Source organism: Rhinatrema bivittatum, chromosome 8, assembly GCF_901001135.1.
Source record: "Rhinatrema bivittatum chromosome 8, aRhiBiv1.1, whole genome shotgun sequence".
In the NCBI taxonomy this organism is placed as follows: domain Eukaryota; kingdom Metazoa; phylum Chordata; class Amphibia; order Gymnophiona; family Rhinatrematidae; genus Rhinatrema; species Rhinatrema bivittatum.
In genome coordinates this window covers 193,026,587-193,038,711 of record NC_042622.1, presented here as the reverse complement: position 1 = coordinate 193,038,711, position 12,125 = coordinate 193,026,587, and the positions used below count along the sequence as shown (strand labels likewise).

Here is a 12,125-nt window from a genome sequence, read left to right as displayed (position 1 = left end):
GTTGATGAGGATGCCTCAGAGGATACCTATGAGGCCTCAGAGGGCCTGGGGATACCTCCAGCTCACGATCTGGTGGTAGATCCGGATGATGACAGCACAACTCCGGGGGATAGTCCCGAAGAGGTTCCCGTCTCGGAAGGGGATGATCCCAAGGTGGTCCAGCTCTTTCGTAAGGAGGAGCTAGGTCCATTGATTCCTCAGGTTCTGGAGGAGCTTGGTGTCAGGGTTCCACAGGAAGACTGATATCTAAGGAGCTGATCCAGTCCTAGATGGGCTGCGGGGTCCAGTGAAAGCATTCCCTTTTCGTAAGTCAGTAAAGAAATTGATGGATCGAGAGTGGGGAACTCCCGACGCCGGTTTGAGGGTAGGAAGGGCTATGGCGAAGCTTTATCCTTTGCCGGAGTAGACCTTAGACCTTTTTTCCCTTCCTGAGGTGGATGCTGCGGTATCGGCTGTGATCAAGAAGACAACTATTCCAGTTGTAGGGTTTGCTGGTTTGAAGGATGTTCAAGGTAGTAAATTGGAAGTGCATCCCAAAAGGATTTTTGAGGTAGCTACTCAGAGTTACTGGTGGCCATTTGTTCTAGCTTTATGCTGTGGGCTTGCCTGCATTGGGTGCTGCAGCTCCAGGAGGGCTAGTTGCAGTCTGGCGAGGAAGTGATTAAGGCTAAACATTTGGAGGCGGCGGTGGCTTATGGGGTGGATGCTCTCTTTGACCTAGTTGGAACCTCGTTTCGGATTATGGTGACGGCAGTATCGGCCAGGAAATTGTTATGGTTGCATTATTGGACCGTGGATGTTTTGTCCAACTCTCAGTTGAGGGTCTTGGCTTTTTAAAGACAAACTTGTTTGGAGAGGTCCTGGAGCAATTAATGAAGAATCTAGGAGAAAATAACATGCACATGTTGCCTGAGGGTTTGCCTAAGGGCAGGAAGTTTTTCCAGGCTTTGTCCTGTTTTCGAGACAGCAGGAGGTCTCGCACGGCTCGGGGAACGCCAGGTCTGCAGAAGCAATTCTCTCCCTGTGGCCTGTCCTGGGGGCAGTCATTTCAAGGGGGATGAAGGCCTTTCAGAGACAGCCCCAGGTGCACTGCTACATGTGGTATGTCCTCACAATGAGGTGAGGCTGACCCACTCGGACGTTCCGGTTTGTAGGAGGTCAGTTGGCATGTTTTTACGCAAAATGGGCCAAGATAACCAAGGCCCTTGGTTATCTTGGCCCAAGGAGGTAAGGACCTGGTCGCTAGGCTAGCGACCGGGTCCTTACCTCTCCGCTGCCTCCCCCGGGTTCGCCACGATCCGCCGCTCCTGGGGCCTGTAGGGCCGCATGGCAGCGTCTCCCTCCATGTGGAGACGCCGCCGAAGGCCGACTCTGACTCCTCCCACTGCCAGGGAACGCGCGCGAGGAGGGGGCTCTTAAAGGTCCAGCACCCGGAAGTGCTGAACCGCCCCGTTCCTGACGTCAGACGCCGGCTGGCTATTTAAACCAGCGTCTGACTTCCGTGCTTTGCCTTTGCAACGTGGTCGCTCCTTTGAGTGGTTAGTTGCCTTGATTCCAGCTCTGGTTCCTGCCTGTTCCAGCCGTGCCTTGCTTCCAGCTCCGGTTCCTGCCTGTTCCAGCCGTGCCTTGCTTCCAGCTCCGGTACCCGCTTGGTCCAGCCGTGCCTTGCTTCCAGTTCAGGTCCTGCTTGATCCTGCCGTGCCTTGGTTCCAGCTCTGGTTCCTGCTTGTACTGTACGTACACTGACTCCAGCTCCGGCTTCACGATTCTCCTTGTCTTCAGCCAGCCACGACCCTCGGACTTCCTCACGATTCTCCTTGCCTTCTGCCAGCCACGATCATCGGACTTCTTCACGATTCTCCTTGTCTTCAGCCAGCCACACACCTCGGACTTCTTCCGATTCTCCTAAGTCCCAGCGACTCGGACCCCTACGGGCTCCTCCTGGGGGGTCTCGGGTTTCCAGGGTGAAGACGTCATCAGTCCGCTCCAGCTGAGCTCCGCCTCCCGGCTTATTAACACCTGTGGACGTTGTCCATCTCAGCCGGCCCAAGGGTCCACTATTGACTCTCTTCACAACATAACACAAGGATCAATGGGTCCTCAATGTGGTAAGAGATGGTTTCACATTAGAATTTGCTTGACCTGTCCAAGATTGTTTGTCGGTTCCCCGTGTGGGTCCTCAGACAGGCAATTTGTGGTTCGAGAAACGCTAGACCGATTGCGGAAGCTGGGATCGCTAATTCTGGTTCCCATTGAGGAGAGAGGCATGGGAAGGTGTTCAATTTACTTTGCCTTTCCAAAGAAGGAAGGCACTTTTCGTCCAATTCTGGATTTGAGAAGGGTAAATGCAGTGCTCAAGGTAGACCTGAAGTTGGTGGTAGCTGCAGTTCGCAAGGGCGAGTTTCTGGCATCGCTAGATTTGACAGAGGTGTATCTCTTCATTCCCATCCATACAGACCATCAGTGGTTTCTAAGGTTCATGGTTCTGGGTCAGCATTTTCAGTTTCAAGCTCGTCTCTTTGGCTTGGCCTCGGTGCCATGCACTTTTACCAAGGTCATGGTGGTAGTGGTGGCAGCTTTGCGTCGGGAAGGGTCCTGGTGCAGCTTTATCTAGACAACTGACTTAGCCAGGTGTTGTATGTGCCGGCTGCGGCAGGCCCGCGGTCGGGCCCACTTACCCCTGTTTGCCTGTTCCAGCACCTGGTTCCACCTCCCTTGCGGCTGTGGGCAGCCGCCTCCATGCTCGGGTTGCTCCCAGCAACACGGTGGGCCTCCCTGCGTGGTCTGCTGGGAGACGCTGCCGTCTTGCGCCATGTCTCTCCTTAGATGCGCGTGCGCAACCAGGTTTCCTTTAAAGGGGCCGCATCAGGAAACCACCCCGCAGCCCCGAATGATGATGTCACTGGGTCCCGGTATATAAGACTGGGCCCAGCCAGTGTTTCCTTGCCTTGGCAACAGGTCTCCACGCTTGTTGTGTGCTTAGTTGCTTGTTCCTGCATTCCTGGTTCCCGGTTTGTTCCTGATTCCTGTTACCTGTTTCTGCTCCTGAGTTCAGAGTCTTCCTTGTTCGTCTACCTTCTGATTGATACCTGGCTTGACCTTTGTCTTGATTACGTTTCTGCTTGATTTCTGGATTGACCTTTGCCTTGCCTGACCATCCTCTGCTTGACTCCGGTTTGACCCGTACCTGTTTGCCACGTCTCCTTGCTTGCCGCTTGCCCTGATCCCAATCTGCTCTACCACGCTTTTGCTGAATCTACTCTGGACTTGGTCTTTCAGGCTCTGGCCTGTTCTCTCTCGGGTGCCCCCTGTCTACTCCGAGTTCCTTTGGTGCCTGGGTTTCCTGGACTCAGCCTTGTCTGGACTTGTTCTCCGATCTCAGTCACCTCTGCTGGCCCCTGGCTGATTCACACATCGCTCCCCGGAAGACCTTGGACGGAGGCCCACCTAAGACCAACTGGCCCTGGTACCCAAGGGCCCAACCTGCGGGGAACGTGGGCTGGTATTGGTGAAGCTCTAGCCAGCCTCCATCAATCAGCCAGCTCTGCCTACTGACGGTGGGGGACACGTAGAGCTTGCACTGCGGGTAGCGTCAACCCCACCTCGGCCTAAGGGTCCATCTCCGGCACAACAGCAGGGTGAATTCGGAGAACCTTGGTTGTCAGTCTGTGCGGAAGGTGATCCGTTTTACTCGGCTGGGTAGTGAACTTTGGCGAGGAGTAACTTGGTGCCGTTGCAGTAGCTGGAATATCTGGGAGCCCAATTTGACACACAGACGGGCAGAGTGTTTCTTGTGGGGGAGCGTGTGCTGAAGTTGCAGGGCCAAGTTCGCCGGTTGCTTAGCTTGCCAGTACCCAAGGTCTGGGCTTATTTACAGATTCTAGGCTCAGTGGCTTTGACCCAGTTAGTGTCGTGGGCATTTGCTCACATGAGGCCTCTGCAGAGAGCTCTTTTGTCTCGATGGAATCCGTTTTCAGAGGAATTTTACCTTCCCTTGCCCTTCGAAGAGGTAGGCAGGGATAGCCTCTCTTGGTGGCTTCTCTCTTCCAGTCTATCTCATGGAGTGGAGCTGGAGGTTCCAGATGGGTTGATTGTTACTACCGATGCCATTCTTGCTGGTTGGGGTGCATTTTGTTGTCATTTGCTTCAAGGTTTCTGGTCCATGAATTAGGCTTTTTGGACTATTAATTGGTTGGAGTCCAGAGCACTGCGTGTTGCTACTGGCTTTCCTGCTGTTGGTGAGAGGTCAGTCGGTGAGGGTCCTATCTGACAATATGAAGACAGTGGCCTTCATCAATCAGCAGTGGCCCAGGAAGCTCAGGAGTTAATTCTTTGGGCAATGCTTTCTTCTAGAACGGATTGCGGTGTCACACATCACAGATTGGTAGATCCAGGAGAGTGGCAGCTGTCAGACCCAGCAATGCAGCTCATCTGCAAGAAGTGGAGTTGTCCTCGCATGGATCTCATGGCGTCTCGTCAGTATGCCAAGGTGGCTTGGTTTTTCAGTTGAAGAGAGCACGGAACCGAGGGCATTGAAGCTCTGGGGGTTCCTTGGTCTCTGTCAGTTCTGCTTTGTGTATCCTCCTTGGTTTCTAGTGGGCAAGGTGCTGGGTCGGATAGAGAAACATCCGGACAAAGTGACATTAGTGGCCCTGGAGTGGCCACGTCGACCGTGGTTTGCAGATCTAGTCAACATGACTGTGGACGGGCCATTATGCTTCAATCATCTAACGGGTCTGCTTCGGCAGGGCGTCATATTTTCAGACCACGCTGCTTGCTTTTGTCTAGCAGCATGGCTTTTAAGAGGCACTGTTTGAGACACAAAGGGTACCCTGTAGTGGTTATTGCAACTCTGTTACAAGCTAGCCAAAAGTCTGCTTCTCTATCTTATGTGAGAGTTTGGAAGATTTTTGATTCCTGGTGTATAGCTAATGGAGTGCAGGCCTTACGGTCTTCGATATCTCAGCTTTTATCCTTTCTTCAGGAAGGTTTGGTTAAAATCTAGGTTTTCAACTCTTAGGGTCCAGGTAACAGTTCTTGCTTGCCTTCGACATAAAGTAGAGGGTTGTATGCTGTCCTCTCATCCTGATGTGGTTAGGTTTCTTAGATGGGGATGCTAAGTGTTTATGCCTTCCGGTGAGGAGAGTTTGTCTATCCTGGAATCTTAATCTCGTTCTCAGAGGTTTGGGCTCTATAATAAGGTAACATCAAGCTAAGGTGAGAGAACATAGTACAAAATTTCATCTTTGTGAGATTTTCCTCACTCCAAATGATTTCAAATCTTCACCAAGGTATACTGTGCTGTTTATATGTCTTGCTCTACATGCGAAACCGGCCCCTAAACCATCACCATCACCTCGACCTATGAGATGGCCCTCCTATAGAGATATAAATACTTCACTACTATGAGGACTTTGTAGATAGGTTCTCCCTCTCCCTATTATCAATAGTCAGTTTTTTAAAAAGGGGCTGATTTAAGCACCTGTCTCCCTAAGTTTTGAGTCCAAACCCTTTGAAAATTGATATTTTTCTATCCAACATTATTTATTTTTGTATTGTTTGTAAACCTGCCTCTTTCTCTTCCACATGTTTGGTGATTGAGTTGGGAGTCCCAGGCACTATGTGTCTTATGGTTTGTTTTTTTTTTTTCTTTTTTTCTCTCAGATCTTGGAGCTTACAGCCCTGCCTGTGCTCTTCAGTCTTCGTCTAATGGCAATAATGTATAATTACTTCCCCTCTTCTCTTCCTTGCTGTAGGTTGGCAAAAGCATTGACAAGTGGCTGTGGATGCTCGGCGCCAGACGCATCATGACACGAGCAGAGGGAGACTGCAACGTGGTGAAGAGCAAACATGGGAGTATTGAGGCAGACTTCAGTGCCTGGAAGTCTAAGATCCTCAGCCGATTACAGGCACTTTACAAAGGAGAGAAAAAATCCTGTGATGGCAAGTGCCAAAAAGGCAAATGCAAGCCCAAAAAGAAACAGAAACCTAGAGGAGAGGGCTCTGATCCTGATCAGCAAACACAGAAAGAGTCTGAGCATGACAGCACAGAGGTGTGTCCTAAAATATGCATACCGCTGCTATCTTGTCTATTTTAATTAGTTACTGATGGTTTTCTGTTTTTATACTGGGGGGAGGGGGCATGATACAGGGCAAAAGATAGAGATGATAGAAGGGGGAGCAGTCTGGTGCAACTTTAAAAAAAAAAAAAAAAAACCAACAAAGCAAAATGTCAAACCTGGGTGAGGTAAAGAGTAAATTTGAGCACACAGAAAACTGGCAGCCCAGATTTGCCAACCTTCATATTGATGGTGGCAGGTAAGGAGGAGGAGGAGGTTGATGATGGTGAATGGTTATTCTACATCCATTAGTACAGGTTGTAATGAAAAGCACTGGCCAGCACCTTGCCATGGCTTTCTTTTATGAGAGATCCCGTGCCTGCAAGAAGGCGTATGTCAGTTACTGATCAGGCAGTTGACCATTGACCGAGAAATAGGGCAAATGTTTTAGATTTTTATTAGATTTTACTGTCTTGTTTTCTTTCTGCAGTCATTAAAATATTCCTCATAACTGGACGAGGGGTCTCAATTGCCTTTATAACTGTTGGTCCAGCAGATTCTCTTGGTTCATTATAAGCTGGATTCTGCACAGGCTACGGTTCCTTCTGTTAGACAAACAGAGAATTATCTCAAGATGATGGACATGAGCTTTCAGGACCACATTGGTCTTTTTTTTTTCCTATGTCTATTTAAAAATAAATCACATTCTTTCCATACCACATTGAAGTAAATTAGTGGTAAGATTAATTGGTTTTTTGGTTATTTAGTATTATGGTTTTAACAAAATGCATAATACAACCTGTTTTTTTCTCCCCCTTTAGGTAAGGTACCAGCACAGTTACAAATCTTCTCGTTTACCATAAAATTAAATTTTATAAAATTAATTTATTCTGCAGGAAGAACTGTTTGAAACTACCAGTGAGGAAGAGTCTGGTGCAGAGGAAGGGGAAGGCTCTGTTGTTGATGTGGAAGACTTGGGGAAGATGATGGGCCACATGAAGAGAGCCAAGGTACTGTGTTAGGGATTTTTGTTGAGTGCTTGGGTGTGTGTGTGTGGGGGGGGGGGGGGGGGCCTTGTTTTTTTTTAGCTCTCCCCCCCAACAAGTTAAAACTTTTTCAGTAGCATGAAGCTTGGGGCTCACATTTAAAATATGAAAAGAGAACTCCCATATATTTTTCTCTACTTGTATTTTCATCACTTTCAAGCCCAGATCTGCGTCTTTTTGCTTGTTCTAAACCACTTTGGTTTGAGCTTTGTTCATGGAAGGTGGTCAGTAAGTGTAACACATGGTGGACAATCCTTTATATAGGAAAATTGGTTCTTATCTGCTAATTTTTGTTCCTGTAGTACCACGGATCAGTCCAGTTTCCTGGGTTTATTCATCCATGCCAGCAGATGGAGACGGAGAAAAGCCTCACTGACACTATTTGATAAGCCCTGGTGCCACTTGCAGTAGCTCAGTATTGATCTGTACCCAAGCCAAAAACATTAAGTGCAAAAAAACGTGATAACTTGATTTAAAAAAAAACAACAAAAAACCCCCGGTAAAACATTTGAACAAACAAAGAAAAGTATGCTGAAAGGATTATAGCTAAGCGGAAGACTCTCCCCTCCAACCCAGGCGGGTTCTGGACTGATCCGTGGTACTACAGGAACGAAAATTAGGTAAGAACCAATTTTCCTTTCCCTGTACGTACCCAGATCAGTCCAGACTCCTGGGATGTACCAAAGATTCCTAGAGAGAGTGGGACCTGGAGAGTCTCGCTCGCAAGACACTTTCACCAAAGGGAGCGGGAGCTAGCCTGAAGCCCCAGATCCAAGCGGTAATGCCTCTGCAAATTTCCTGCGGAGACACCAGCTGAGCCTCCGCCCACGAAGCTGTCTGAGCTCGAGTAGAGTGGGCCCGTAACCCTCTGGAACCTGATGGCCCTTAATAATGTACGCTGACTCAATAGCCTCCTTAAGCCACCTTGCAATGGTTGCTTTGGAAGCATGGGTACCTTTCTTTGGTCCGCTTCATAAAATGAAAAGATGATCCGACCTTCGGAAATCATTAGTAACCTTGAGATACCGAAGCAAGGCCCTCCGGCCATCTAATAACCTAAGCTCCTGAGCATATGGCACAGACGCATACAATTCTGGAAAAGCGGGAAGCTCGACCACCTGATTCACATGAAAATCAGAGACCACCTTTGGAACAAATGAAGGAACCGTACGCAACGAGACTCCTGACTCAGATATTTGAAGGAAAGGATCCCTGCACGACAACTCCTGTAATTCCGATATCCTCCTGGCGGAACAGATGGCCACTAAGAAAACGACCTTGAGAGTTAAGTCTTTAAGAGTCGCTCTCCGAATTGGCTCAAACAGAGCGTCACACAAAACTCGCAGAACCAGATTAAGGTTCCAGGGGGGACAGACCTTCCGTACCGGAGGACGCAAATTCTTAACTCCCTTCCAAACCTGAATATAAGAGAGGGAAGTAGATTTCCGCCTAGCCTGCAAAAGCGTGGAGATCACCGGCTCCGGATATCCTCTCTGCCACAAACGACGCTTCTCAAAAGCCAAGCCGCTAGACAAAAGCAATCTGCCTGGTCGGAAAATATGGGTCCCTGATGGAGAAGACCCGGAAGATGACTGGAGCGTATCGGACCGTCCACCGCTAGATTGACTAGATCCGCGAACCATGGTCGACGGCCATTCTGGAGCTACTAGGACCACATTCCTGGGATGCTTCTCTATGCGACACAATACCTTGCCACTAGAGGCCACGGAGGGAAGACATAGAGCAGGATCTCCCAAGGCCAGGGTACCACTAGAGCATCGACCCCCCCCCCCCCCCCCCCCCCCCACCCCCATAGCCCCGCACTCCCTTCTGCGACTGAAAAACCGAGACGCTTTCACATTGAGCTGAGTCTCCATTAGATCGAGATGAGGACAACCCCACCGCTTTCGGATGAGCTGCATTGCCAAATCTGCCAGTTCCCACTCGCCTGGATCTAAGCTCTTGTGACTGAGAAAATCGGCCCGAACGTTGTCGACACCCGCGATATGAAATGCGGCTAGCTGCAGCAAGTGCTGTTCCGCCCAGAGATACAGTTCTTGAGCTTCTAGAGCTACCCCTTGACTCTCGGTGCCGCCCTGACAATTGATGTAAGCCTCCTCCATCACATTGTCTGAAAGAACCCTGACTGAGCGACCATGAACGAGAGGAAGGAAGGCCCAAAGAGCCAGCCGAACTGCCCTGGTCTCCAACCGATTGATAGGCCATGAGGCTTCCTCCGAAGACCTAGTGCCCTGGGTTGACTGCCGCTCGCAGACTGCACCCCAACCAGAGAGACTGGCATCGGTAGTAAGAACCACCCAATCCGGAACTTCGAGATTGACATCACGCTGCAGATTGGAGGACTGTAGCCACCACGAGAGGCTGCTTCTTGCCGACGCATCCAGCAAGACTGGTTGATGAAAGGCCTGCGACAGAGGATTCCACCTCTCCAGCAGTGCCCTCTGAAGTGGGCGCATATGGATGAAGGCTCATGGCACCAATTCCAGCGTGGAGGCATCGACCCCAGAACCTGTAGAAAATCCCAGGCTTGAGGCACCTTCAATGCCAACAAGCGGCGAACTTGGGACTGTAACTTGTCCATCCTCTCCTCCATGAGGAACACCTTGCCTTGCCTGGTGTCGAACTGAGCCCCAAGGTAGTCAAGAGTCTGAGACTGCTCCAAATGACTCTTCTTCCGATTGACCACCCAGCCGAGAGACTCTAGCAGACAAATCACCTTTCGCACCGACAATCGACACCCGTCTAACGATTTCTCCCAATCAGCCAATCGTCGAGATAAGGATGCACCAGTACTCGCTCGTGTCGAAGGGCTGCTGCCACCACCACCACCATAATCTTAGTGAATGTGCAAGGAGCTGTGGCCAGTCCAAATGGGAGAGCCTGAAACTAGAAATGTTGACCCAATATTGCAAACCTCAGAAAACGCTGGTGATCCTGATGAATGGGGACATGAAGATATGCCTCAGTCAGATCCAGGGAAGCCAGGAAATCCCGAGAGCGCATCGCCGCAATGACTGAACGCAAGGTCTCCATGCGAAACCGCGGGATCTTCAACGCTGCATTCACTCGTTTGAGATCCAGAATGGGACGAAAGGTGTCCTCCTTCTTTAGTACCACAAAGTAGATGGAGTACCGACCCGTGCCTCATTCGTGCGGAGGGACTGGGATTACCGCTCAACCTGCGCAAAATGTCCCGAACTGCACGATGCTTCTTGAAAACCCGCAGGGGGACACTAAAAACAGGTCTGGAACGGGACGAGCAAACTCTAATGCGTAACCTTGCCTTATCACCCTGAGGACCCACTGATCCTGCGTAACCTTGGTCCACTCCCGTAAAAACGTGCCAGATGGCCCCCTGTATAGGGAACAGCAGAGCGGACAGGCCTCACTTCATTGGGTGGCCTTGACACCCCCTCCCCCACCAGCGGGAGCCCTGAAAGGCCTACGTCTGCCCTGAAAGGACTGACCCCAAGCCTGAGGAGCTTTCAACCCCAACTCCTCGAGAACCTGAGGGAGCAGGGGCTCCAACTCCTCCCTCTGAAACAAGCGGAGAATCTTGGGGTCATCCCCCCTTCGGAACCAAAGGAGCCCCTGTGCCATCTCTGAGATCAATGTCTGGTGATCCCGGATCCTCGACTAGCGCTGCCGCCGCCAAACCTCCTGGAGGGTCTGAATTCCCTAACTCCTCCTCCAGCACTCCCGGACGGGACGAACGCAGAACCCCCGAGGATCTGGATTCTCTCAACCAATTGGGCCCCGCTCCTGTCCCCGATGACGGAAGGCCTGGACCCCGAGCTGTCTGAAAGCCTTGAGGGACCCCCAGCTGACCAAGGTCGAGACCCCGAGCTGCCTGAGGGAACTGAGGGGCACCCATACCCTCCACTGAGCCAGGTAAGCCTGGTGAAGCAGGAGGATAAAATCCGGTGAAAAAGCCCTTGCAGATGCAGGCAAGGGAGGGACCTGGTCCCCTCCAGGCCCCAGAGCCAAATTCTCTTGCCTATCTGCCCCCACTGAACCCCCCTACCTTGTAAGGGACTTGGGCAGACCGGGGATAGCCGTGGAGGGAGATCACCCTCCGTCTCCAAAAATGGTGGTGCGCGCGAGTCCGACGACAAAATGGCTACCGCTCCTGCTTGTGGGAGCCGGCAGGCCCGGCACCCTCAGCAACAACCAAATCAGGCCCGACCACGGCCACCGTGCCCCGCTGCATCCTCCTCTGTTTTGGAGGCATCGGAAGAAAGGGCCCTTCCCCTCCCGAAACGCACGCTGAACAGAGGCCTGCCCTTCCAAGACGTGCCGGGACTGCACAGCACGCGCGGCAAGCTGATCCACGAACCATTCTTCCCCGGCCGAGAAAAAAGTAAAAATAGCAAAAAGAAAAAATCCTGCCCCCCAAAAAAATGGCAAAAAGGGGGGGCTGCCCCAGAGCCTTACCACTTAGTTGCTCCTAGCTGCTGCTTTTCTTCCTCACCTTTTTTTTTTTTTTTACAAAACTAACTTTAACAAAAATTAACAGGTGAATCCCTCTCCTAAGGCTGAAGGGAGCTGTTCAGTTCAGATCAGCCACAAGCAAGCAAGGAGAAAAACATAGAAACATAAAAATGACGGCAGAAGAAGACCAAACGGCCCATCCAGTCTGCCCAGCAAGCTTTTGCACTCTTTTTTTTTTTCTCATACAAAAAAAAAAAATAAATCCCCTGAAGAAAAGAATAAGGAGCGGAAAGCCGGCAGAACAGCCTCATGAGGGGAGGGATCTAGACCACCAAATTTACATCCCATTGATCTACTTGGAGCGAGCACTGACCAGTAGCTCGTCCACCTTAACCGAGCAAGGAAAGGTTCCTCACAGGAACCAATCCCCTGGGAGGAAGGCTCAGTTAAAAAGGAAAAAAAAAAAAAAAGACTGCAGGTTTATGCACCAGTCACCATCTGCTGGAGACAGAGAAATACTGAGCTACTGCAGGTGACACCAGGGCTTATCAAGCAGTGTCAGCGAGGC

General features: G+C 50.7%; 1 protein-coding gene across 1 annotated transcript in view; it reads left to right on the top strand.

The window, feature by feature from the left end:
* The window catches only part of LOC115096939 (S-adenosyl-L-methionine-dependent tRNA 4-demethylwyosine synthase-like), a 279,452-nt gene that overhangs the window by 30,910 nt on the left and 236,417 nt on the right, over window positions 1–12,125 (top strand). Inside the window, exons 6-7 of the mRNA XM_029612261.1 lie at window positions 5,757–6,053; window positions 6,956–7,069. Of these exons, the coding sequence (XP_029468121.1) occupies window positions 5,757–6,053; window positions 6,956–7,069 (411 nt within the window). The remainder of the gene's footprint in view (window positions 1–5,756; window positions 6,054–6,955; window positions 7,070–12,125) is intronic.